This window comes from Lepisma saccharinum, chromosome 24, assembly GCF_977018435.1.
Source record: "Lepisma saccharinum chromosome 24, izLepSacc3.1, whole genome shotgun sequence".
Taxonomy (NCBI): domain Eukaryota; kingdom Metazoa; phylum Arthropoda; class Insecta; order Zygentoma; family Lepismatidae; genus Lepisma; species Lepisma saccharinum.
Genome location: NC_139252.1, coordinates 32,010,160 through 32,037,831, shown reverse-complemented (window position 1 = coordinate 32,037,831; position 27,672 = coordinate 32,010,160). Strand labels below are relative to the sequence as shown.

Sequence of the window (27,672 nt, the reverse complement as noted above, 5' to 3'; positions counted from 1 at the left end):
AAGAACAATTCGATTTCATGACCTCGGCCGACAACGATTATTTTTCCATTCCCAGACCTCGCACAGCTGTTGTGAAGTTCAAAGCCACGATAGTTCACAGTTTCCCCACTGCATATTCGTGGCAGCACCGTAATCTCTTCGAACATTTGACACTTAAAGCTTTTCATGGGAGCGCTTCCGGCTCAATCAATACATCATTCCGTCAGAAAGTGGCTCCAAGGCGGGGCTTCTAACACAGAATAAGCCAATAATTTTACTCTTCAGGGTAGACTCACGGCCATCTTTGTGGAGGTATGAAAATGTTTACGTTCCAAAACAGCCACACAAGAAAACCAAGTGTTGAAGTGAGATACGAGAAAGCCAGGGTAAATTATGGTACCAGTTGAAACGTATGCAGGCCATTATGTCGTCTTTACGACATTCCATTTCACGATTATGTAACAACTAGAAGGTAAGTCACACGGTGAATGAAATGAAGAGGGTAACAAACTCATCAGAAAGGGCTGAATCAATTCACAAGAAAAGAATCACTTCAGATGATCATAAAAATATCGCCCCAATTGTTTATCACGGTGAACTGAAAACAATACATCAGATCTTATGTAAGGTTTTCATTTCACAGTGGTACACAATCAATTTCCACGATATCACTTCATATTATGTACACTTATCTTCAAATAAAGTTGCCCACTTGATAAGAATTTTCAATTTTATTTGACAGAAGCTACAAAGATTAACCAAAACTGTGTGATTAGGTGTTGAAAGAACCTCTCATATGGGCCATGGTGAAGAGGGGATCGAACCCAGACCCTTCCGACTACAAAGAGATTATAAATCACTAGGCTATCAGAAACTTAATAATTATTTGTACAATAGGTTGCAATTTTTTAAAACTGCAAACTTTTCAAACAATAATGTGGTTCTTGATATGTTTTGCAATCTGACAGTGGGCAAATGGAGTACTCATAGAACTTGCGATATTATGAAAATCTAGTATTTAAAAGTTATCATTTCCTCAGGAATTGATTGCAGTCATTAGTGTTTATTTACCTCCAATTTCAAGTGTATGAAGAGATTATTTGCCTTACTGAATTCTGGAATCTCTTTTCATTCCAACTTTTTCAGATATTTTTAACACCTCAATTTCAATGTATGCTAAATCTAAATCTAATAAAAACTAACCTAAATGTCAGCCCTAGGTGGGTGCGGGGCCTGGGACATATAATATGTGCAGGGATTATAATCAAAATGTTAAGATTGGAAAGTTCTGAATGTTTAAGATTTTCTTTCTGAAATATTGATGACTTTCAGTCATAAGAAACAAATATATATATATATATATATATATATATATATATATATATATATATATATATTGTTATTTAGCGTTGCTTTTCTGACACATTTGGCTAATCGCGATGGATATCTTATTATTCTTTACCGCAATAAGCAAACAATGTACAAGTAACCGGATAAACCCTTGAAAACAAAAGCTATGGGAATTTCTAAATTGTTTCCTTACAATTCTGGTGATCTTTAAATTTCAATTTAACAAAATTGTTTTAATATCAAAAACATTATTACTTTTACCTATTTCTTTAAAGAAAATATTGAATGACTGCCAATTCGTTTACAGCATAAAAGTATATGAATTGAATAGGAGGGTCCAGGGAATCCACACTCCGGATTTATTTTCCTAGGATCCAAAATTTGTAAATTAATTCCTGACTGGAGAAAGAAAATTTCTTTCCGACCGAAAATATATGCACTATCACAGTTATTTCATTATTATTTTTATTCATTAATGATTTTCACTGTTATAATTATGTGATTTTGCGACAGGAAAGTAAGAATTGTACTACTATGTCAAATCTTTGTCAAAAGAATGGAAATCTTGGAACCGAATTTTATACTTGCACTAAATTTATTGTTAAATAATTTTTCAAGCAAAATGGTGTGATTTTTAGTAACTAGATCTTAAATACTACTTTTTTTTGCTATTGTTGTTTGTAATGGTACTATTTTAATTGGTTTCTAATAGGTTTGTCAAAACACTTTTATGAAAAAAGACTTTCCTGAATTCCCTCCCCACTACATTTTGTTGAATTCGAATATTTTTGCATATAAACTCACATTTTTAGTCTCGAAATTAATAATAGTGCAACTATTTACAATTGACAACATATTTAAAACACGTTTCTAGTGTGTTTTTCTTACAGTATAATTCTAGTAATCCCAGACATTTCAAAGCGTGTCAAATCAGCTAGTCATTTTGGATTTTTACAATTTTCGTTGCGGGATGCATGCTCTTGTTGCCCCTCACCCACCCCTCACCCACACCAGGGCCGGTTAAATTTAGCTTACTAATCTTTTAAAATATTTATATATTCATGCTAATGAAAGATGGGGTTTTATTTTTCAACTTTATATTGAGAAATGTGTATATATATACATATCTGTAGCACACACACACACAAAAATAAAAACAACAACAAAAAACAAACTTTTTTCACATTCTACTCCAATAAAAAATAAAATGTACAAATTTTCTCCACTTTAAAGGGAGTAACACAAACTAACGACGGCTTCTGTACTTTGTAATACGTATATAAGTTCATTATACTGTTCTGTAACATACGAACGAAAACACTAGGCCTAATTCTTGAATTCCCATAGCAAATTCTCATTAACATAATTATTCCTTTCTTTTTTTTAAATGTGAACCAGCATAGTTTTATTTAGTCAAACCTCAGCAGGTATTAATGCACTAGTAATAACTAAGACGAGAAACTTTCATTGTATTCAAGATAGAAAGGGATGAAAAAAATTAATATAACTTTTCTTATGCCATGTTCAAGTGACTGATTTAAGGCTTAATATAATATTTCACCACATTTCTTTTATTTGCTCTTTTTTTTGTCAAACACAGTTTCGACAGTTCATACACACTAAATTCAACACAGAATACGAATATCTAGCTACCAATAAGGAAAGTTAATTTCTTTTTTTGGACAATTTTGACTAAACATTAAAAACAACAAATCTGATAAAACAGTGAGGTATGTCTTTTAAGCCTATTATCTAGTCAGTATAATAAAGCAAAGATTTCTACATGAAAAATCTGGTTGCAAGAACAATATCCAGATTGTGTATCAAACTATGGAATTTTTCTGTATGGGTGAACGAAATATTATGCGGAGGCAGAGGAAGTATTATAAATTTGCAGTATAATAATCAGAATTATTTTTTTATATAATAATTGATGCCAACCAGATTTCTCCAAAGAAATCTACAATATTTTCAGATTTTTTTTCCCTCAAATAATTTGTCTAACACAGACTATACATTTCGGACGTAATCAGTTTGTGGGTGACTTTATTCGTACAAAATATTTTAATAGCTCCGACATTTTATTCTCGCCCCCACATGAAAAAAGCTGCAGCCGATATATACTTTCGACACACACATATAACTTGATCATAGTTACTGTTGACTAGCAAGTACATAAACGATTGTTTATTACAAATTACAGATTATCAAGACAATTCTTTTTTAAATTCTTTAAGGCTGCTACTTTGCAATATTAAATTAGAAAGTATATTAATACTGCGATTACATTTCCGTGTTGCACCGAAACAACATTTAAATCGAATAAGAGAGAATGTGGAAACACAAATGCAAATGTCTTGAAATATTAATCTTAAAACTAATTATTAATTACATAAGGAGGAATAATAAGAATCCTAGCGGACATTTGTTTTGTTTAAATTTTAAGGGGTTGAACAAAATGAAAATTTTCAAGTACTTATGCCTTACTTATACTTCTACGTCATCAGTATGTGAATATCATGTATTACGTATATCTGGTATTTGTACAATCACAAGAAAAGAATTGTCAGTCTTTAGAGAGCATTGAAAGTATTGTTTATAAAATAATCTTAGTATACATTTAAATACAAAAATTCAAAGGTGTATCGTATATTCCTTTGGCAGTATGTTACGTATATCTTCAAGAAATCAGAGATGAAAGATAATTACATCACTCATTGGCCAAGTTTAGAAATTTCATAATTCACAATATAGGCTGCAGCTCTTCGTCTTAAATTATATCAACTGGACACTAGCAAAAAGACAACTGACTACGATGTACAAATAAGCCTACTTGTTCACTATGTGGAAACAACGAATTCATTTCTTTCAACAGAGAGGGTTAAACGAAAAAAAAAGAAAAGAAACGGTTTAAATTTAGACAATAGCAAAAATCTGGTTCCAAATATTACCCGATAGCTTTGTATTGAATAGAGCCTGACGAAATAGAAAGTAATCTCTATATATATAATACTTTTTTAAGATTTTTTCACGCTTTTTTTATTAAACGAATCAAGTTTCGAAGATAATCGGATTTCTCTCTCCCAAAATTATATTACATTTATATATTACTCCGATTTTCGCCGAAACTGTCATTTTTTTTGCATTTTTTAAACAAACGAAAAAATACATATCGATTATTGAAACAGTGTAAGATTTCTTGTTCGTCGAGCTTGTAGGAAAATCTATTTGTAGAACACTAACACAGCACATAATATTTTTTTTGACTTACATACAATACATCTTCAAAGGTCTATGTTTTTCATTGGTGTATAAATTATTCTCGAATCTGTATAAGTTTCATTTATTTATATATATGTATATACGTATACTTTCTTTTGTTAATTAGGAGCGGATGGTACGAGCCTTATGTGCTTTAATTTTTCACTGTCTTCTTGTTTTTATTAAACAAATTCTGGTAACTTACGTATTTTCATCTGAATTTCTCATTTTTCCCTACATCACTTCTATATGTAACAGCAAATACAGGACTACGCTATAATTAACTACAGTTTACGAATCTTTTTCTGTCTATATCGAACTCTTCACAGGATGAATAATGCTGGTATACAAAATAATACTTTTTGTTTCACATTCAAGAACAATATAGAGTATGAAATTTACAGTAAGTAACGCACTAAAGCTATATTTCTCTTGGTATCTCCCTTCCCAAAAAATTCGAAACTATTCTTTTACTTTTCTTTAAAAACGGAAAGAGAAATGCAACAATTTGGATGACCTTTTCTTCGAAAAAAAAAAAATATTCCGATTAATTTCCCTTCGAAAAAATATTTCGAATTATCCTTCTTCGAAAAAAATATTTCGAATAATTTTTGTTCGAAAATAATTCTGAAGATGCATCGTTCAAATTTCTTAATAAAATTCAAAAATGTTAATTCCGAAATAATTCTGAAGATGCTTTGTTCGAAGAAATTTCTAAGCAATTTTTCTTAATATAATTTAAAAAAATTTAATTTCGAAAAAGAATCTGAAGAATTTTAGCTCGAAACTTATTTTTTGAATTTCCCACAATCAATGCATTTTGAAAAACCATGCATCATCGCCCTGCCCATTTTTATTTTTTTTTAGAGGAAAATGAACAGACACGTCATCGCAGAATTCATGGATACATTTCGTACAAAACTTGTTTCCTGAAATTAGAGAAAGATCTCTACGTTTTTAAGAATAATACTTCATCAACGCGCAAAAAAAATGTTCTTAAAAGGTATATTTCTATAGAAACTTTGGTATGAATATTTTATGACAGGGGGAAAACGTATACACTCTGACGAGCACTTAATTATTTACTTGAATTTCTCGTACTGTAAAGATGTTTTTCTGGTCGAAAAATAATGTAGTTCACCAACCAGAATCACCAACCTTTACAAGTAATCATTATAATAATAGGTGTCAATATTATTATAATAATATCTTAGGAATACGAATCGACTTGAATCGAAAATATATATATTAATATTACTATTATAGTTACGAGAAGGCCATGCCAAACAGGCATACGTATTTTTTCTTTGTTTCAGCAAATACATCTTTGCATTATGGATACTTTTATTCCCTGCTACAAGTACTTGGAGTCCCCCAATTTACGTATGTTCCGAAGTTGTGAAAATTTCTCGACCTAACTCAATGTAACAGAAGGTTATCTGATTAGGCCTATATACCAAATACGAGAAAATACATATAAATATATAGATATATATTATACTAAGAGTCTGTATAATTTTAAATAATTTCAAGAAATTGTTTTAATACTCATCTGGTCTGCTCTCCGTCTACGGTGTAGTCCTTTCCTTCTCGTCCTTATTTTGAAGTTGACACTGGGTTTCTACGTAGCACATATACACACTCACACACGTACACACACGTAAAGAACACTAAAAGTGAAGATCTTCCTATGTGTAGTGTCACTGGTTCCATTTTTTCCTTGCGGGTGGACTTATTTACATTTTGGGGGGGAGAAAAAGTCCATTTCTTTTAATATATAACAGACACTCACACATACATACAAAAAATCCTGCACATGCACACAAACACACCAACATAAAAACCTGAGAATTCTGTTTATTTACATATCTTTTTCTTGAGGCCCCCCCGTTTGGAGAAAAAAACCACCCTCACTACACTGCACACTATCATGGGTAGCCAAAATGTGCGTCGTTTGGAAAAACTGCACAAGCACAGAGATGAGACCAATATCAATGAAGAAAAACTAATCACAAATCACATTTTTTCCCGCGACGTTCCTAGAGTTGATTGACCTGGTTGATCAAGATTTCACACGAGTCTCGACAATCACTGGCCGTGAAGAATTTTTTTGAGGAAGAGGACTTCACACAAGTTTCCACGAGTTCCGACTTGCAGAGGTAAGTCTCCATCACCAGGAGGTGGCTGGTGCCGAGGAGAGAGACGTAAATTGAGGGACACCCCAGATGTGGAGTCGCCGCCACGTAAGATCACCAACGAGATGACCAGTCATCCAGAAAACGTGAAAAAGAGTCTGGTCAGGATTGTGTCACAGCAATGGTACCACGACGAAAGGATGATCTTACGAAGACAAGTTATGTTAGAGACAGAATGAGAGGGCTGGTTCCTTTACTTTTTTGGTGATGATCACTTGAAACAAATTTCTTCTTGTCACAGAACTGTATCGTTCACTGGGTTTGGAGATCCTGATCAATAGTCTCAGTGAGGATTTGTTCTCACTGTGTGGGCGTTGTAGGAGCCTCCGAGTTGGGAATTCCATCCGCATTTTGACCAGCTTCCAGTTTCGCCTTGTTTTCCTTCTTCCACTTCATCCTCCTGTTTTGGAACCAGATTTTGATTTGCCTCTCCGTGAGACAAAGTGCATGGGCAATCTCTATCCTCCGCCGCCTCGTCAAGTATCTGTTGAAATGGAACTCCTTCTCCAGCTCCAGCGTTTGGTACCTTGTATACGTCTGCCTCCCTCTTTTCCTCTCTGGAAAGAAAGAAACAAATCAATCATTAATAACTCTGACAATGTTACTTCTTTTGAATCAAATTTATTTTTTATTACACACAATGATTTTCACAAGGATCATCATACTTTAAAGAAAAATGTTTCACAAAATATCTCATTTCAGTAAAAAAAAATTATTTCCATGACTTTCTTGCGAAGTTCCACAAAATTAGTGAAAAAATGATTCGTTACCCTGACTGACTTCCTGGGGATATTCCAAAAATTAACCTATTTGTAGTGAAAATATTGATTCGTTTCCTCATGTTTCTGGAGATCTTCCAAACCTGAAAAATTGATCATTTTCCCCTAACTCTCCATGAACTTCCAAGAACAAATTTAATTTCACAAATTGTTATTTTTCATCCTTCTCCTCATGTGAACTACCAAACTATATTTTGTTCATTTACCTAAGTTCAAATTTGTACTACTACTACTTTTAACATCTCATTTTAGTGCACACAATTTAAGAATTCTGAATCAAGTCTAACTTTTTCCCCATAATAACACACCTATTTAAAGATCAAATGACCACAATTAATGTACATCTAGTATAATTACAAGGCACAATGCAAACAAAACAATATGACTGAAATTACACTAACGTAAGAAATAGGATTAGAAATCAACATATTAAAGACATTTGTAAATACCTTGGGCGAGATAGCAAACTGTATTAGACTATAGTCAAATTGTTACAGCTATTGTAAACCACTTTCAATTCAAATTAAATTATAAAGTATTCAAATACGTTTAATGCATATTGAACATAATATCTGCTAGAATTATGTAAGTATAACTGCATTAGAATGTAGAACCGATTTTGTTAACATCCTAGATTATTATATGATGCCTGGCGAAGAAATAGTTAAATTTTGAAACTAATGGATTATCTTTCAATGCCTGGAGGGTATGTATTAGAGCAATATGGACTTAGACCTGTGTCTTAATCTAATAGAACGTACAGGTGAACAATTCTCAACTTGGGAAACAACCACTTGGAGGAATAGTGTCTGTAGAGTACAATTGAGAACATTTCAAAATTTGTTGGAAATATATTTACCAATTGTTCTACATTAAAATGTACAGCAACAATTACTACGTGTCAAAATACTGATTACGGGTCACAGTTAAAATGACATTTGTTAATTTCTTGCTGGATTTTTCAAAACTCGAAATGCATCAAATTCAGTTGATGCACCAACAGTTAAACGCGTTAGGTTTCTTTGAAATAATAGTGCATGATCTTCTAAAATTATGCATTTTTAGTGCATCTCACGGAACATCAGCTGATAAATGTGCCCTTTTATGCATTTCTGTGTGTATTTTGATGCAGTGAATCTCTTTAAGTTTATGCACGTTAATGTGTGATTGGAGTCAACAGATATGTGTTAATTGACACTTTTTGGATCTGTGCGCATGCACAGAAAAAAAGGGGGGGCTTGCTTCCTATTTTGGGAACATGCATTCTGAGTACGAACTAGGAATCAAAATGATTAATTATATTTATTGGAAATGATGCTTAAGATTCTTGTCTTGATTTGGAGTAGAAGTGTATTACATTGGTACTGCCCGAGAATATGTGGAGCTTTATTGACAATGCACAAGATCGTGTAGACTGTCTCAGATTTACATGTGCTTTTATAAAATGGATCCCCTACAGCGAAAGCCATCAGCTAGAGTCCTCTGCCACTCCTGTTCTGCGCAATGTATCTTTTTTTTCTCTTTGCAGCATCCTCCGAGGACAAGACATAATAAAGCTCTTTTGGCGTTCCTGGGATTAGTATCTTCTTGAGACCGCCTCCGAAGAATAATTCGTCTTCTCCAAACGCCAAAGAAGATCATCCATCTTCTTCAACAACATGCCAACCCATTGAAGACATGCGAGACAGCAGATCCGAGACACCAGAACCTTGAAGTTACATATCCGCCCCCTTTTTTTCTCTCTCCGTTCCGAAATCGTGCGGCGATGGATGATGAATTGCCGTCATGTAATAGCGGGTTCGTTCTTCACCTTAATTCCTCTCTGCTTCCCCCCTCTTTTCTTCCATTCTTCCTTTTTCGCCGAGTTCCGGACAAGGATCACGATATGTGGGAAATTTTCCCAACTGCGTGGGAAATTTTCGTAGCGTCTCAAAGGGGCAAAGGGATTTTTCTCCCATAAGTGGGAAAATAGTGGGAGAAACTTGATAACATTTTTGTCCGCGGTGGTCTAATCAGGTCGATGTTAAGAGGTCCCAGGTTCGATCTTCCATTAAGATACGTATAATGGTTCGGATCCCACAAAGGACGGAGGAGGTCGGAATCCCCCCCGAAAGACAAAGTCCAAAATTAAAAAAAGCAAAATACTTGTTTATACATGGTATCTCAAAAGTAATAGCGCAAACTGACACAGGTGAAAGTACACGATAATAGAAGCAAAAAAGTATCAGTAAACATGGGTGTGCAAACGAGCCGTTTTCGAGATAATTGCGAATGTGTGATTGCAAGCCGCCGCTGACTTCATTGTTTGTAAACGTCGTCCTAGTTGCTAAAATGTTAATAATGTGTGTGAATGTGTGGGTACACGCCGTCATTGATTGCATTTTGTAAACACCGAGTGCTTTCCTCCTTGCACGGTTTGATCTTTGTTTACAAAACATAAGATTTCCGAGAGGTGGCGTTGAAATCAAACAGGATGGATACAATCTGCATACAGTCTAATCGTACTGTGGGAGTCACTTTTCTTACTGTATTATTAGCATTTTACCAACTAGGACGACGTTTACAAACAAAGAAGTCAGTGGCGGCTTGTAACCGCACATTCGCGATTATCTCGACACCGGCTCGTTTTCAGACCCATGTTTACTGAGACTTCTTTGCTTCCATTATCGTGTACTTTCACCTGTGACAGTTTGCGCTATTACTTATGAGACACCCTGTATAATATGAAATTGATTTATTTCCACATAATTTGCATAAAGATAATGATCAGATTGTGATTACACAGCTTGGCATTGACAGTGCCTCCGAGTATTTGTGTACCAATACTAGCTATGTATAAAATGAATGATCAGGAACTCTAGCTTTCATCATCTGGATTTAACAACCTTTTTGGAATTCAATACATAAACACTTGCTAGAATTTTGAAAATCGAGATAAATGTCAAACTTATGCGCAACATCAAACGGCTACTAGATTCAATTTTCTAAAAAAATGAATGACTGGAGAATACGTAACCTTATTGTGAAGTGCATAATATTTGAATCTTCGTTCAATTGTTTGTAAAGTTGTGGATTATGAGATTATGTGTTCAGTCATGTTAGAAATAGTCTTGTAAGTTGAGTATTAAATCGTTGTTATTTTGTATCCTCGTGTTAATCTTTATATTATGAAGCATCTACGTGTGTGAATGAATTAACCTTTGCGTACATACACGATTCTTATAGTATAACCGTAACTTCTGGGAATTAAATGCAAAGTCAGTGGTGCTTGTAACAGTAAATAAAATATTTTACAGAGCATCTTCCTAAGAAAAACATCCACTAATTGAAGGGTTCGGGTGTAAAACATTGTGACATTTGGTCATGAATTCATTAAGAAAAATGTTTATTAGAAGCTTCATACGCACCCACTTAATGTATCATTTTAAGTGTTTAATATGTTAATTGTCTAGGATGACGTAATTTGTTTTGTTCAATTGGGTAGTCTGTTTTGGTTATGAACTAACCTTAAAACATTTTATTGTAGGTTGTTAGGTGAGAGATATTATGAATGTTGCTGGATGATGGAAGTGATTTTGGAAATGTGAATGTGTAGTCAAGAACAATTATGATCTTAATACAATTTTGTTTGTAATAAGGAGTTTAATTGCGAGTGCAAGTGTAATATATCAACATTAACTGACATATTTTTTGTGCCCGAGAGTTAGTAAGGTTTACGTAAACATATCCTTATCTGATTTCCCACAACCTGAGGGCTTCATAGTAGGCTGATAAGTCTCATGTTCGCCGTCGAGGAATAAAAGTAAGTTGATCCATTGAGAATAAACCGGGGAACGTAACAAGCTATACTGTAGATAAATTGTTTTCGTGTTGTGTTTACCAATTTCAGAAGGCTTCACTGAGTCCAATGTAATTTATATGACATGGCAATTTGACTCGAAAATTGAAGGATGGCATCCGGGACCTTCAATTGATAATGAAGCTAAATAAACCCCGACAACTATCGTTTTTATTATCTACGGTAGATGGAGAACTTCGTGATCAAGGCTAAAATTATCCACAGGACGCATAGAATGTCCTCCTCGTCATTACGCCTGTAAATCAGATGGTTCTTTCTAGTGTTCATATTTACTTGTTCACAAGCATTCTTAGGCCCCCACTACATACACCTTACCTTTTTTTTTTTAGCACACTGAATATGCATTTGAAAGTTATTGTGGTTCAAAATATAAAGGTGCTAATTTTAAATAATAATTAAAATGTCACTTGTCCTATAGCATTCCAAAGGTTAACCTTTGCAAGGAGGAAAACTTCCTTCCGAGAAAAAGGTTAACCCTGTGGAAGGGAATTTCTACAAAAAATGGGTTGGTACCACTGTTCCATCGCATTCTTGATCCGTTCGTAAATAACAATTTATCAAAAGGAGACGCCAAGACGCAACAACTACCATTCCGATGCGACCTTGATACCACACAATGCAACCTTACTGTCCTACCAGGCTTGGAATCTCAACTCTTCAGCTGTCGAGAAGGTTGACCAGAACAATCTCAAAAGGCTTAACTTGCCGAAATTTTAGATAAATGAAACTCATTAAAAAATAATGGCGCCGACTTGTACAGGGTGGTCAAAAAAAAGGAACCGAAAGTATTAAGTAGTCATTATTAGAGCTCGGATATGTATGTAATTACATATTCTATTCCTTTCTACATACAGATTGATGCACCACAATGCATCGGTTGATGCACTAAAGTGTGTTTTATGGCTTCTTCAAAGAATCAGATTCACATTTGATGCATTTAGGTGCATTTTTGTATGTCGTGAAAGAAACACCAAAGTGCATCATTTGATTCAAGTGAGGATTTCTCTCAGTCGAGATGCACTTCAATGCATCAGTTGATGTTACTTGATGCACCTTCCTGCATCTTTTTGGATGATGCACTTAAATGTTTGGTCTGAGCTACAGAGTTTTTATGTAGCTCAGACGAAACGTTTTAGTGCATCATCAAAAAGGATGCAGGAAGGTGCATCAAAAAGCATCAAAACGCATCAAGTGATGCATTGAAGTGCATCTCGACTTAAAGGAATCCTCACTTGAATCAAATGAAGCACTTTGGTGTTTCTTTCACGACATACAAAAATGCACCCAAATGCATCAAATGTAATTTGATGTTTGAAGAAGCCATAAAACACACTTTACTGCATCAATCGATACGATGCATTTAGTTCTCTGAGTGTAGATACATACCTTGAACAGGAAAATGTCAACCAATTATATAACGGACATCATTTTGCATAAGTTTTATGTTACATATTCTTACATATTTGCTACTTTACATAAAACAACATATTTTGGTATTTTTTCCTATCCTGATATTTTTCCTATATTTTTCATTTTTGAAACATGAAGAAGAAAATTTGTAGCTCACGTGATGTCATATTTTATAGTCAATGAGATGCATAATGCTTATCGTCACCTAAAATTGACTGCCAAGTGGCCAAGTCGAAATTCAGGATGAAGACAAAAAAAGAAGAGAAGAAAGCTACTTTCCTGTACGTAGCGAGTTACATAATATGTTCCCTTGTAAAATAAGTACTAGATACGTATTTTCAATCGATTGTTCTTACTGTAGACGATTTGCTTTTACAATTTGTATCGAAAGTTACAAAGAGCTCTCTTACATATTCTACAATAATTTTCGTGTGAAAGGTAATTTATTAGTTGACAAAAATGGTTTCTTAAATACGTACAAGTTGCTGTGCTTTCTTGAGTTTATAAATTTGATACAAATTTTAAATTGAACAACTTATGTCCTTAAAATTCTCTTGAATATGTTCAAATAAAATAAATATCTAGCAGAATTCTAGGAATTGCTTGGATACTGAATTATTTTTAATATTAAAAACTCAATATGCTGACCAAGGCAGAAATTTATTTTATTATAAAACAAACTAAACGTTTATAATAAGATAAATTTCTGCCTTGGTCAGCATATTGAGTTTTTCATATCATGGAAACAAGGCTTAATGGTGTTATAATTTTTAATATTACATATTCTTTGATACTACATATTTAGCTACATGTCCTATTGATAATACATATTTAGGCACATATTTGATCAATATTTGTTACATATTTTGTACCTTGATACTACATAATAATCAGAGGTCTATTGCTGTTACCTTCTGGGGGTCACCCTGAAGTTCGAATGGAATGTAGCTCTAGCAGCGTCGCAGTCTTGTTGGATAAATACATGAAATATGAAAATACGACTATTGAAATTGCTCAATTTTTTTCAGTATATTTTCGAAGATAATGAAATTCCATGAACTTCCTCGAAAGCATTAGATACCTGCAGGGCATAGACTTTCAATCGTAAACGCTACAAAAACAAGGCCGATACATTCGTCTGATACGGGCACGCCTCAGTGGCGTACTTATAATTTTATTTCGGGGATAGGGATTGTATGTAGATCACCCTCCTAACTACACGATTTCATTGATGTTGTACATCAGGTGGCAAACTTGCCACTTTCTTAAGGCGTCTGACTACCATGCGAGAGACCCGGGTTCGATCCCCGGCGGTGGAGAACCTGGATTTTTCCACCTATTGAAGCGGCTCCGTCGCCCACCCAGCGTCGTATAAAGTGGGTAATGGAGTAAACTCTGGGAGGTAAAGGCGGCCAGGTGTGTGGTACTGATCACATCACCCCCCTTCCACGTACCCTATACCTACGTCTTCATGACGTGGTGCAAAGCACAGGGGAGCACTTTACTTTTTTAAAAAATATTCTTTATTGGATAATTACCTGTATTTTGCATATTTATAAACTGCAGCAAATAATAAAAACAATAATAACTCTGCTTTATGAAATTCAATGTCCGAGAATCGAACCCTTGTGAGGGAGAGCGCCCAAACGAATCGCTATGTGGCATAGTTTCTTTGATTCCGCCCACATTTTTCCATCTGTTTCCTGCAGTGATTTACAGCACTGAGGCACGAACATGTGGCAACACTGAAAACATAACCTCAAGCTATTTTCCCCCACCACCATCTTGGAACATGTGGGGAAAAGTTTATTTTATCAATGTCCACGAGAGAACGTGCTGTAATTTGAACACATTGTACTTTGGAAAATTATAATTGTTAAGGGCATAATTTCAATTATTGAATACGGTTAGAGAAAATTTCGGAAGGGGGCTCAAGCCTCACAGCTCCTTTCATACGCCACGTCAGGAACTGCCCCTAAAATATTCTGATTAGAAACCAGGGGGTGGGGGTGGAGATCCGAACCAATTTGTAGGCCTATTAATAGGTGAAAATAATAGATATAACAGCACGTATTCATTATCTAGCTTGTGTGTAGTTAAGATCGTCAAAATTTGTATGAGATCAATTGTCCTGGCAAGGAAGTTTATGTTAAAAGGATAAAGAAATGAATATTTATTGAATAATAACTAAAGAGAAATTATATTAGATCCAGTTGTCCAAAAGTAAAGTTCCTGATTAATATCTTATGCATATAATTATAAGAACGACTAATAGTGTGCATAAATCTTCTTTGCTACTGTCATTCAATCCCGAATGATCCGAATATAATCCTTGCCTTCCAATAACTTCGGTGGAAATAAATAAGCCTCGATACAAGAAACGTTAAATAAGTATTTTCATTTTTTAATTTCAGTAAGTTTTTGGGGGTGTTCGAACCCCTTGAACCCCCTAAATACGTCCTTGCAAAATATGCAGAAGCGAAATCATCTGCGAGTACAGTTTTACACTAAAAAACAAGCCTTTTGGTGTTTTTCAGCGTCGGATTATGTATATTACTGACATTGTAATGAGATTATACACGTAAGATACTATAGAGACCAGACACGCGGGGAGAAATCTCCGAAATGGCACCCACAATGCACTTGCCTGCCGATACGCGATCGTCCTGACCTCTGCATGCCGATTCTCGAAGCTTCAACTCCCCTCCCCCCTCCGGCCCGTACCTGGCAACACGTGAGACAGATATAAATGGATACAAGGCGCTACGCACTCTGGTGGCCAATCATGTCAGCGCACAGATCGTCAGCTGTTGAGGTTGAGCCAATTTGAAAAATGCGTTCGGCTTTCTTTCCGAAGCTCGCCGCCAGAGGGTGCGGGTTGCAGCGCGAGAAATGGCGGGCGGAATGGAAGAACAGATTGAATAAAAGGGGGGCGAAAAATAATTTAATATTGTAACTGTCGTTCTTTGTAACACAATTTTTTTGTTAGGATTAAAATCTTTGATAAGAAGAAGGATATTTCATCATCACCGTTCCTGTTTTAGAAATACATTATTATGGCATATAGTGATATACATGAAACACCGTTAAGTTGATTTCTGTCTTTTATTTATAGATTTTGTGCTTGTTGATAATTTAAAAATCTAACAGAGCGGTTGTCTCACCATCTCGGCAACAAGGGTCCCAGTTTTGAGTCCTGGTCCTGTCCTAGGCGAAAGTTTCTTTTGGGAAACTTTTGTCAATTTCATCTGATCATTATTTATTCTCATCGTCGCGATTAACTGGAAAACAGCACAAAAGAGACGCGAAATAAACACTACTAATTTAAGTGAATTGTTCAATTATGTCAGTAAATTTAGTTCATTTTTACAATTAAGTCAACTCTAAATTCAGCTCATCTTTTTTACAATTAAGTGAACTCTACATTTAGATCATTTTTACAATTAAGTCACCTACATTTAGATAATAGTTACAATTAAGTCAACTTAGTTACCTACATTTAGATAACAGTTACAATTAAGTCACCTACATTTCTATTTTTTTATTAAGTCACTTCTAAATTGCCTCATTTTCAATTGAATAAGTTTAACTTTTCCAAATAAATCACCTCTAAATTAGTTCAATTTTCAATAAAGGCACATCTAAATTTATTTCAATTTTCAATTAAGTCTCCTCTAAATTTACTTAATTCTTCTCTTTTCACACCTGCATTTGGCTCATTTTCCAAATCAAGTCATTTCGAAGTTTACCTCACTACACCAGTAAGTAATTTCGAAAACCAATAAATATATCCTTTAAATTCATTCAACCTCCTAGATCCTGAAGTTGCCATTGAAATGTATTAAAATCCACTTATCGCCGTAGAATTGGGCATTGAGTATTTCAGGATCTAGGAGTCACATTTTTATGTTACAGCACAGTTTGTTCATTTTGGAAAAAAAATGACAGTCGACTTTTCTTTCTCCTTCTTTCACTAGTAGGTGCCATTGTTAACGGTACACTCTGTAGTATATCGTTTTGTATCCTGATCAAATATGACCACCCTCAACAACGATAATTTACTTTCAGAGAACAACTTCAGCAAACTAGTACTCCTGCGACAAGTAAGTGAGTGACCTGGTCTTTCTCTACAAAGTAATTAACGATTCCAACATGTTATTAGCAGTAACACTTAATGTTCTCGTTTCCGAAACATGTCGCAAGCACAAAATCTTTCATTGCCAGAGAGCGAAAACATCAATTCTGTCTACCTCTCCGGTGTGTGGAGCGTGCAACCCTGTCAACACAATGTCAAGTGTAAATAACACAATTGACATTCTTGAAATGAGTTTATACAATCTTAAAAATACTATTACTGAAACACTGCAGTAAATATACCTATTGTAATAATATTGTGTAATTAGAGCACTATAATTGGTTGGTTGATTTGGTGTTTTAAGTCCACTTTATGTACAGCAAGGCTAATCGGGACTGGACCTACAGTTTAAAGTGGGATCCAAACCACTGCGTGCCTCCGCCGGGTATCGAACCCGGGACCCCTTGATCACAAGGCGACGACGCTACCACTGCGCCATCGGGGAGGCCCACTATAATTGGGCTCTATCAATAAATAAATACACGAGCGGCGTGGTCAGCTGGCGTGTTACCAAGCCCGAGTCTAATATTCGAACCCTGGGCAGAACATAGTTCTATTCATCAACACAGCATTAGCCGTCAATGTCTCCAGCGAAGTGCACATGAAGTCCAAAAGAGGGAAGTCCGAGGCCTTCAAGAACATAAATTGAGCAAAGAGCAGCCCGACGAACAAAACAATTTCGCAACAATGCTCCTGAAGTGGTTCGCTGGGCATTTAGCGTTCCTCAGCCCTAGCTCCCCCCGCCGGTTTCTTCCAAAGCCCCCGGCTCCTTGGTCCCCCACCACAGAATTCCACGTAATGAGCGCCTGGCTCCAGTCCTCGGGAACTAACGTGATAGATATATAGCTGCGCAAGCCAAGGAAGTGTTTACGGGGAAACAGTTCAGAATAGCCACGGGCACGCAGTCAAACGAAGGCCTCGGATACACAAGACAACTCCCCCCCCTTCCACTTCTACGAAGGAAAGAGGTTCACGATTGTGAAAGGTTAGAGAGAATTTAGTCCGTAATATGGTTTGTCCTGGAAGTACAGATATGCTTTTTTTAATTTTTGTTCTTTATTATCGTCGCTTTTCTGCCACTTTTGGCAGAAATGATAGGACCCATGCCAAGGCCGGGATTCGAACCAGAGATTCCTAGCGTCCTAGCGCGCTCTGTTAATCACTCTGCCACGGAAGGTGCCGACCAAAATACCTCTAGTACAGGGACGAAATCGAGATACTGCGAGCCTCGGGTACAGATACGAAATCGAGACACTACGAGCCTCGGATACAGAGACGAAATCGAGACACTACGAGCCTCGGTTACAAAGACGAAATCGAGACACTACGAGCCTCGGTTACAGAGACGAAATCGAGACACTATGAGCCTCGGTTACAGAGACGAAATCGAGACACTACGAGCCTCGGTTACAGAGACGAAATCGAGACACTACGAGCCTCGGTTACAGAGACGAAATCGAGACACTACGAGCCTCGGTTACAGAGACGAAATCGAGACACTACGAGCCTCGGTTACAGAGACGAAATCGAGACACTACGAGCCTCGGTTACAGAGACGAAATCGAGACACTACGAGCCTCGGTTACAGAGACGAAATCGAGACACTACAAGTCTCGGGTACAGAGACGAAATCGAGACACTACAAGTCTCGGGTACAGAGACGAAATCGAGACACTACGAGCCTCGGGTACAAAGACGAAATCGAGACGCCATTAGCCTCGTATACAGAGACGAAATCGAGACACTACGAGCCTCGGTTACAGAGACGAAATCGAGACACTACGAGCCTCGGTTACAGAGACGAAATCGAGACACTACAAGTCTCGGGTACAGAGACGAAATCGAGACACTACAAGTCTCGGGTACAGAGACGAAATCGAGACACTACGAGCCTCGGGTACAAAGACGAAATCGAGACGCCATTAGCCTCGTATACAGAGACGAAATCGAGACACTACGAGCCTCGGTTACAGAGACGAACTCGAGACACTACGAGCTTCGGGTACAGAGACGAACTCGAGACACTACGAGCCTCGGGTACAGAAACGAAATCGAGAAACTACAAGTCTCGGATACAGAGATGAAATCGAGACACTACGAGCCTCGGGTACAGAGACGAAATCGAGACACTACGAGCCTCGGTTACAGAGACGAAATCGAGACACTACGAGCCTCGGTTAAAGAGACGAAATCGAGACACTACGAGCCTCGGTTACAGAGACGAAATCGAGACACTACGAGTCTCGGGTACAGAGACGAAATCGAGACACTACGAGCCTCGGGTACAGAGACGAAATCGAGACACTACGAGCCTCGGGTACAAAGACGAAATCGAGACGCCATTAGCCTCGTATACAGAGACGAAATCGAGACACTACGAGCCTCGGTTACAGAGACGAACTCGAGACACTACGAGCCTCGGTTACAGAGACGAACTCGAGACACTACGAGCCTCGGGTACAGAAACGAAATCGAGAAACTACAAGTCTCGGATACAGAGATGAAATCGAGACACTACGAGCCTCGGGTACAGAGACGAAATCGAGACACTACGAGCCTCGGTTACAGAGACGAAATCGAGACACTACGAGCCTCGGTTAAAGAGACGAAATCGAGACACTACGAGCCTCGGTTACAGAGACGAAATCGAGACACTACGAGTCTCGGGTACAGAGACGAAATCGAGACACTACGAGCCTCGGGTACAGAGACGAAATCGAGACACTACGAGCCTCGGGTACAAAGACGAAATCGAGACGCCATTAGCCTCGTATACAGAGACGAAATCGAGACACTACGAGCCTCGGTTACAGAGACGAACTCGAGACACTACGAGCCTCGGTTACAGAGACGAACTCGAGACACTACGAGCCTCGGGTACAGAAACGAAATCGAGAAACTACAAGTCTCGGATACAGAGATGAAATCGAGACACTACGAGCCTCGGGTACAGAGACGAAATCGAGACACTACGAGCCTCGGTTACAGAGACGAAATCGAGACACTACGAGCCTCGGTTAAAGAGACGAAATCGAGACACTACGAGCCTCGGTTACAGAGACGAAATCGAGACACTACAAGTCTCGGGTACAGAGACGAAATCGAGACACTACGAGCCTCGGGTACAGAGACGAAATCGAGACACTACGAGCCTCGGGTACAGAGACGAAATCGAGACACTACGAGCCTCGGGTACAAAGACGAAATCGAGACGCCATTAGCCTCGTATACAGAGACGAAATCGAGACACTACGAGCCTCGGGTACAGAAACGAAATCGAGAAACTACAAGTCTCGGATACAGAGATGAAATCGAGACACTACGAGCCTCGGGTACAGAGACGAAATCGAGACACTACGAGTCTCGGTTATAGAGACGAAACCGGAATCGGGCATTGAGACGAAAAAATACACCAGCCTCAAATATGGAGACGAATTTAATTGAATTCCTTGTTTTAAGTCCACTTTATGCGCAGATGGTTAATCGCGACTGGGACTACAATTTAAAGTGGTATCCGAACTACTCCACCGGGTATCCCAAAACATCGAGACACTACGAGCCTCGGACACAGAGAAGAAATCGAGACGACACCAGCCTCGGGTATTGAGACGAAAACGCTACAATTTGTGGAGATCTCGCAGAAAACAAGATAGTCTACCATCCGGAAAACTGACAAAGATGAGAAGGAAAAATTTGCAATGTGAGGAGGACAAAACATAAATGAAAATAACCGTCATAAAATCTTCCTCAATATAATTTCAGCAAAATGTAGACATCTTGATATCAGTAAATAATATCGACTGAACAATGTATTTAAGTTATCTAGCGACAATGTTCACAAACTGGACAGCAAAAATGGCAAATTAGAAGGAGAAACGGTGACATCGAAAGATGCCCAACCTTACCACAGGCCCAAAACAATACAAGCAGCAAAATCAGGACGGTCTTGGCTGCCAGCACCAGACTTAATTAACAGCTGAAGTTCGCGGGGATCAACAGTCGGAAGATTCATAGAACTAGAGATTACCACAACATTCTATTGTTCCAAGGCCACTATTTAAACTCGCTCCTTCCCAGTCAGAGCTGTCACGCGGATCTAATTGGCGCAACGATCACAAATTTGGAGCCTTTTAATTGGTTCCAGAACACACTTCCTCGTTCTCTGGCTACAAGACGCAAGGACAGGTGGATTTATAACTTCGCAGGGTGTCGGTACACTTGTGCTCTCGAACCTTTGTGTCGTTCATTCATGAGGGTTAATTTAAGGATATTTACTACTTCGTGGACGTAACGTCTTTTCAGGGGATCTAAATCTTAGGCCCTGGGAGGCGTAGATTCTAAAACATTAAATTAATTTCAAGTGAAAGTGAGAAAAGGATGTATCGGAGCGTGACCGAGATCAAAGAGAAACCAAAAGAGAGAAAGAAATAAGGGATCGATCAAAAGAATAAAACGAGGGATCAACCGAAGAACTAAAAAAAAGGGGGTCAATGAACAACCACAAAAAAAAGAGAAGCCGAGCACTGAATAACTAAACAACAATAACAAAGTGGGTAAATCAATGAATAACTAAAAAAAGATGATTCGATCGATGAATAACTAAAACCATATAGGTCGATGAATAACTAAAATAACAGGGGTTGATCTATGAATAACTAAAATAAGAGAAGGTGATCGGTGAATAGCAGCAGGGACCCATCGATGAATAACTAAAATAGCATAGGGGCTGATCGATGAATAACTAAAAGATGGGTGGATCGATGAATAACTAAAATAAAATGTGTCGATCGATGAATAACTAAAATAACAGGGGTCGGTCGATGAATAAAATAAGATTAGGTGATCGGTGAATAACTAAAACAGCAGGGACCGATCGATGAATAACTAAAATAACATAGGGGCTGATCGATGAATAACTAAAAGATGGGTGGATCGATGAATAACTAAAATAAAATGTGTCGATCGATGAATAACTAAAATAACAGGGGTCGGTCGATGAATAAAATAAGATTAGGTGATCGGTGAATAACTAAAATAGCATAGGGGCTGATCGATGAATAACTCAAATAAGATGGGCTGATTTATGAATAACTAAAAAAGAGGGGTCAAACGAAGAACTAAAAAAGAGAGGGTCGTTGAAAGAATAACTTAAAAAAGAGGGATGGATGAAGGAATAACTAAAGAAACAGGGGTTGTTAAGAGAATAACTAAAAAAGAAGGCTGGATTAACGAATAACTAAAGAAAGAGGGACTAACCGAAGAAAAACTAAGGAAAAAGAGTGGCCCGATTAAAGAGTTACTGGAAAAAGTACTAATCCAAAAGTAACTGAAAATGGAGAGTATATAAAAGAGTAACTAAAAAATAAAGAATAACTTATAAGATCAAAGAGTAACCCAAAAAAGGTATTTTTGACAGTAACTATAAAAGAGGCCAAAGACACATCTTGGACAAAAGAGAACAGGGATACTTAAATTAATTCGATTCTTATTGAATTTTTACTTGCTAACGAACTACATTGGCAGAACTCCTGAGAGAACAATAAAATCCAGGTAAGGTGGTTAACAGAATGTAATAATCTTATATTCACATCTTCACGCGGAAAAGGCGTAATAACAGCATGTAATTGTTAACAAACGACACAGTGAACAACAATGACATGCAGCCGTTTTCTATTATCTCTCCAACTGTTCTCATATTCCGAAACAGTCGAGGACGCCATTTAGATTAATAACAATGCCGAAATGACAATTACAAGGAAGGAACATGGCCAGAAGTGGTTATTATAGACAGAATTTGTACCTTCGCTTCTCTGGATTGTTAGCAATTACGTCGTTCCGGTGTGGATGGATACCATTGTAGAATGGCGTGCTATGCTACCATTCAAAGCTGGAAGGGTTAAAGAAGTTTAGGTGCCAGCAGTTCGCAGACGAGGAAGTCGCGTATCGTATTTTAGACATTTTCTCAGCAACCGAACACGCTTGACTCGTACGCTGACTATAGATCTGCTGCACTCAGAGAACTAAATGCATCATATCGATTGATGCACCAGAATGCATTGATCGATGCACTAAAGTGTGTTTTATGGCATCTTCACCAGTATGCATTTTCTTTGATGATGCACTTAAACGTTTCGTCTGAGCTACTTAAACTCTGCAGCTCAGACCAAACGTTTAAGTGCATCATCCAAAAAGATGCCGAAGGTGCATCAAGGAACATCAACTGATGCATTGAAGTGCATCTAGACTGAAATAAATCCTCACTTGAATCAATCTTTGGTGTTTCTTTCATGACTTACAAAAATGCACCCAAATGCATCAAATGTGAATCTGATTCTTTGAAGAAGGCATAAAACACACTTTAGTGCATTAATCAATGCATTTTGGTGCATCAATCGATATGATGCACTTAGTTTTTTGTGTGTGCCCCGATATTATACTGACAAACCACAGGCATAGACAGTCCGACACACCTCCCTAAATTTTACTTATTTCACAGACCTTTAACGAAAAAAAAATTATTATTGACTGGCTCCGTAAGTATTATGAAGGGAAATTAACAAAAATTAGCCCTCCTTCACAAACGTATGCTTAAATGTATTGTGTGGTGTGGCCTATATCATTGCCCGAAATTAATATAAGTGGACAACTTAACTTAACATGCAACTCACAACTCGTAGCAGTTTACATGATTTTTTCATGTTTTTCACAAGTTTCAGCACATTTGCCTCATTATCATACGTTTTTTGCTACATGCGAGTTTCATGATTTCAATAATATTCAGTCGAAATTAGAGTTAGGTAATAACGTAACATCAGCTAATAACGCATTGCGAAAATTATAGAAAATAACGGAACTTCATTATGTTGCGTTACTTGCTTTGCCTTTGCACAGAATTTCTGTAATTCAGAAGTGGGGGATTTATTTGCCAGGGAAACGTGCTTTGTTATGTTGTTTTGAACTTGTGCATGTAAGTTACACTGGGAAAACTAGCACTACAAACAGTGACGTGCCCAAGGGGGGCTTGATGAGGATCATAACCCCACCCTTTGGCCCAGTATTGCTAAAAGAAAAGTCAAGGGCAGGAAGGCATATATGTATGCAAAACCCTCTTTCGAAAATCCTGAACTCTCCACTGACTACAGAGAACAGATGTGATACTTATGTCAACAGTTACATATTCTTATTTTAGCACACAAAACTGAAGCGCCTTACCCTCGGAAGCAACGTAACGGCAGCGCCTTACCCTCGGAAGCAACGTAACGGCAGCGCCTTACACTCGGAAGCAACGTAACGGCAGCGTCTTACCCTCGGTAGAAACGTAACGGCAGCGCCTTACCCTCCGTAGCAACGTAACGGCAGCGCCTTACCCTCGGTAGCAACGTAACGGCAGCGCCTTACCCTCGGTAGCAACGTAACGGCAGCGCCTTACACTCGGAAGCAACGTAACGGCAGCGCCTTACACTCGGAAGCAACGTAACGGCAGCGCCTTACACTCGGAAGCAACGTAACGGCAGCGTCTTACCCTCGGTAGCAACGTAACGGCAGCGTCTTACCCTCGGTAGCAACGTAACGGCAGCGCCTTACACTCGGAAGCAACGTAACGGCAGCGCCTTACACTCGGAAGCAACGTAACGGCAGCGCCTTACCCTCGGAAGCAACGTAACGGCAGCGCCTTACCCTCGGAAGCAACGTAACGGCAGCGCCTTACCCTCGGTAGCAACGTAACGGCAGCGCCTTACCCTCGGTAGCAACGTAACGGCAGCGCCTTACACTCGGAAGCAACGTAACGTAACGGCAGGCGAATTTTCTTTTTCCAGTCAACTTGTGAATGCGGTTTCATTTCTTGCTCTCTGATTGGCTGTTGGAAAGTTACGGTGCTGTGATTGTGAGAATGTCTTATTTCCTATTTTTAGCACAAATTTGCTGCTTTCTAATCTAACCTAACCTAACGTACAGCGCAAACAAGATATTCTCACAATCACAGCACATTAACTTTCCAACAGCCAATCAGAGAGCAAGAAATGAAACCGCATTCACAAGTTGACTGGAAAAAGAAAATGCGCTAACGGCAACGCGTTACCCTTGGAAGCAACGTAACGCCTTCGCCTTATCTTTGGAAGCAACTTAACGGTAGCAAAAATGTATTATTTTTTAGTAACTTGACAAACTCAGGTGGCGACTAAGAATTGATTCCTAGGAATCGATTTACGGTAAAGATATATTTTCTCATGGTCGTATTTCACCAGTGGTTGCTAAACGACCAACATTAACGGCGTTAGCTGTGTAAATATGTAGACATGGCCATTAGCACCACTAATCATGCCGTATTTCCTGCCAAGACGAAGGAGCAGAGATGACAGAAGAGGCGATAGATAATATCTACATCAGCAGTGGTTCAACGATACCCACGTGTGGCCGCAAATTCAATTATTCATCTCCACGTCATTACGCGGAAATACAATGGTCACCGCTGGTTTTTAAAAAATGACCCTACCAGGTAGACTAATGATTGGCGGAAATCACTCAATTACAACTTCCGGTCCCCCACCTCCTCTTCACGGTTTGCTATTCGCACGTTAATTGTACTGGAGATCGCTACAATTTGTTTCGTGATGGACCACACGGGGTGTGTCAGCTGTCTTTTTGGCACGCGTTTTTTCCTCTTTTATTTAAAGAGGTAACGACAAATTGGCGATATGGGTGGTGAAGCTGGCAAGCTGAACAAATTCTTAGAAATGTAATCTCTTTAGATGTCCTTCTCCACCAGTGAGTATTCGTGTGAAGAAATGCATCACTTCCACAGATGTACTTGTAATAAAGAAAAAGAGGTTTAGGACACCACAAACACATTTTGAATACGTACACCTTCATTCAGCAAATACTTTCGATTGAACCAAGGAAATCCTCCCCCAGTACTTAACCAATATAGGTAACTGAAAACCTAACGAGCAGGTAGGCTCTTACGGTTGTGAAACCAAGTAGTGTTGCCCACGAGACGAGACTTTGGCCTGTCTCGTCTCGTGGAAATGCTGTACCGTCTCGAAAATATTCGTTTGTCTCATGACACATGCTCAATCTCGTCTCGTCTCGAATTTTTAAAAGCCTGTCCCGTCTCGTCCCGTGGGCAACACTAAAACCAAGGCAAGATAGACCCTTACGGTCGCGAAATCGAACCTAGTCAGACTCTTACGGTCGCGAAATCGAACCTAGTCAGACTCTTACGGTCGCGAAACCGGAACAAGGTAGGCCCTTACGGTCGCGAAATCGAACCTAGTCAGACTCTTACGGTCGCGAAACCGGAACAAGGTAGGCCCTTACGGTCGCGAAACCGGAACAAGGTAGGCCCTTACGGTCGCGAAACCGGAACAAGGTAGGCCCTTACGGTCGCGAAACCGGAACAAGGTAGGCCCTTACGGTCGCGAAACCGGAACAAGGTAGGCCCTTACGGTCGCGAAACCGGAACAAGGTAGGCCCTTACGGTCGCGAAACCGGAACAAGATAGGCCCTTACGGTCGCGAAACCGAAACAAGGTAGGCCTTACGGTCGCGAAACCGGAACAAGGTAGGCCCTTACGGTCGCGAAATCGAACCTAGTCAGGCCCTTACGGTGGCAAAACCTGAACAAGGTAGGCCCTTACGGTCGCGAAACCGGAACAAGGTAGGCCCTTACGGTCGCGAAACCGGAACAAGGTAGGCCCTTACGGTCGCGAAACCGGAACAAGGTAGGCCCTTACGGTCGCGAAACCGGAACAAGGTAGGCCCTTACGGTCGCGAAACCGGAACAAGGTAGGCCCTTACGGTCGCGAAACCGAAACAAGGTAGGCCCTTACGGTCGCGAAACCGAAACAAGGTAGGCCCTTACGGTCGCGAAACCGGAACATGGTAGGCCCTTACGGTCGCGAAACCGGAACAAGGTAGGCCCTTACGGTCGCGAAACCGGAACAAGGTAGGCCCTTACGGTCGCGAAACCGGAACAAGGTAGGCCGTTACAGTCGAGAAATCGAGGCAAGGTATGCCCTTGCGGTCGTGAAATCGGGCCAAGGTTGGCACTTAGCGTCGTGAAGCCGGAAAATGTTCTTTTTCAAGAAATTAATTTATCGTAAGAAAATTTTTGAGCAGGTCAATTGGTACCGGGGCTTGCCCCGAGTTGATATTTTCCTAGAGATGAGGCCTGCTCGAAAAGGTTTGTTATCTGGTGATTGTAAAGAGAGGGAGGGATAGAGACTTTTCTTCCTCTTTTCTTTTACGTGAGAGAGAGAGAGAGAAAGAGAGAAAGAAAAATCTCGGCACATGATTTATTTTTCTAGTGTACCAAGTCACCGGTCTTCAACTGACAGTGGAAGGAACTAACGGATATTGAACCCAGAACCAACCACACCGTTAAGCCGAGAGTCTGACAACAAACGAGGGAAGGAATTCAATTTGAAAGCAATGTTACAGAAACCTACCGATACCCAAGGATGACTCGTTACGATGTTAAGCTCCATTCTCACCTTAATGGATATAATTGCTCAAAAACTCAACATCCCGTAAAATTGGCCGCGCCACCCAGATAGTCATCGGCAATGAAAAGAAAGGGAAAATGGCCGCTATTTTAACTAATGGCTCAACGCGTGGATTAAGTGTTTGATGGCTGCTACGATAGGCGGTGTGGCGTATCCTCCACGCTTCGCTGACGTCACCATCCATGTCGGACGAACATCAA

The 27,672-nt window shown here is 38.7% G+C and overlaps 1 protein-coding gene across 4 annotated transcripts in view; it reads right to left on the bottom strand.

Moving 5' to 3' along the window:
* Positions 1 to 2,417: 2,417 nt before the first annotated feature.
* The window catches only part of LOC145978280 (uncharacterized), a 523,367-nt gene continuing 498,112 nt past the window's right edge, over positions 2,418 to 27,672 (bottom strand). For all 4 annotated transcript variants that reach the window (XM_083110800.1, XM_083110801.1, XM_083110799.1 and 1 more), the window contains exon 3: positions 2,418 to 7,342. In XM_083110800.1, coding sequence (XP_082966926.1) covers positions 7,086 to 7,342 — 257 coding nt within the window. In that variant the 3' untranslated portion in view covers positions 2,418 to 7,085. The remainder of the gene's footprint in view (positions 7,343 to 27,672) is intronic.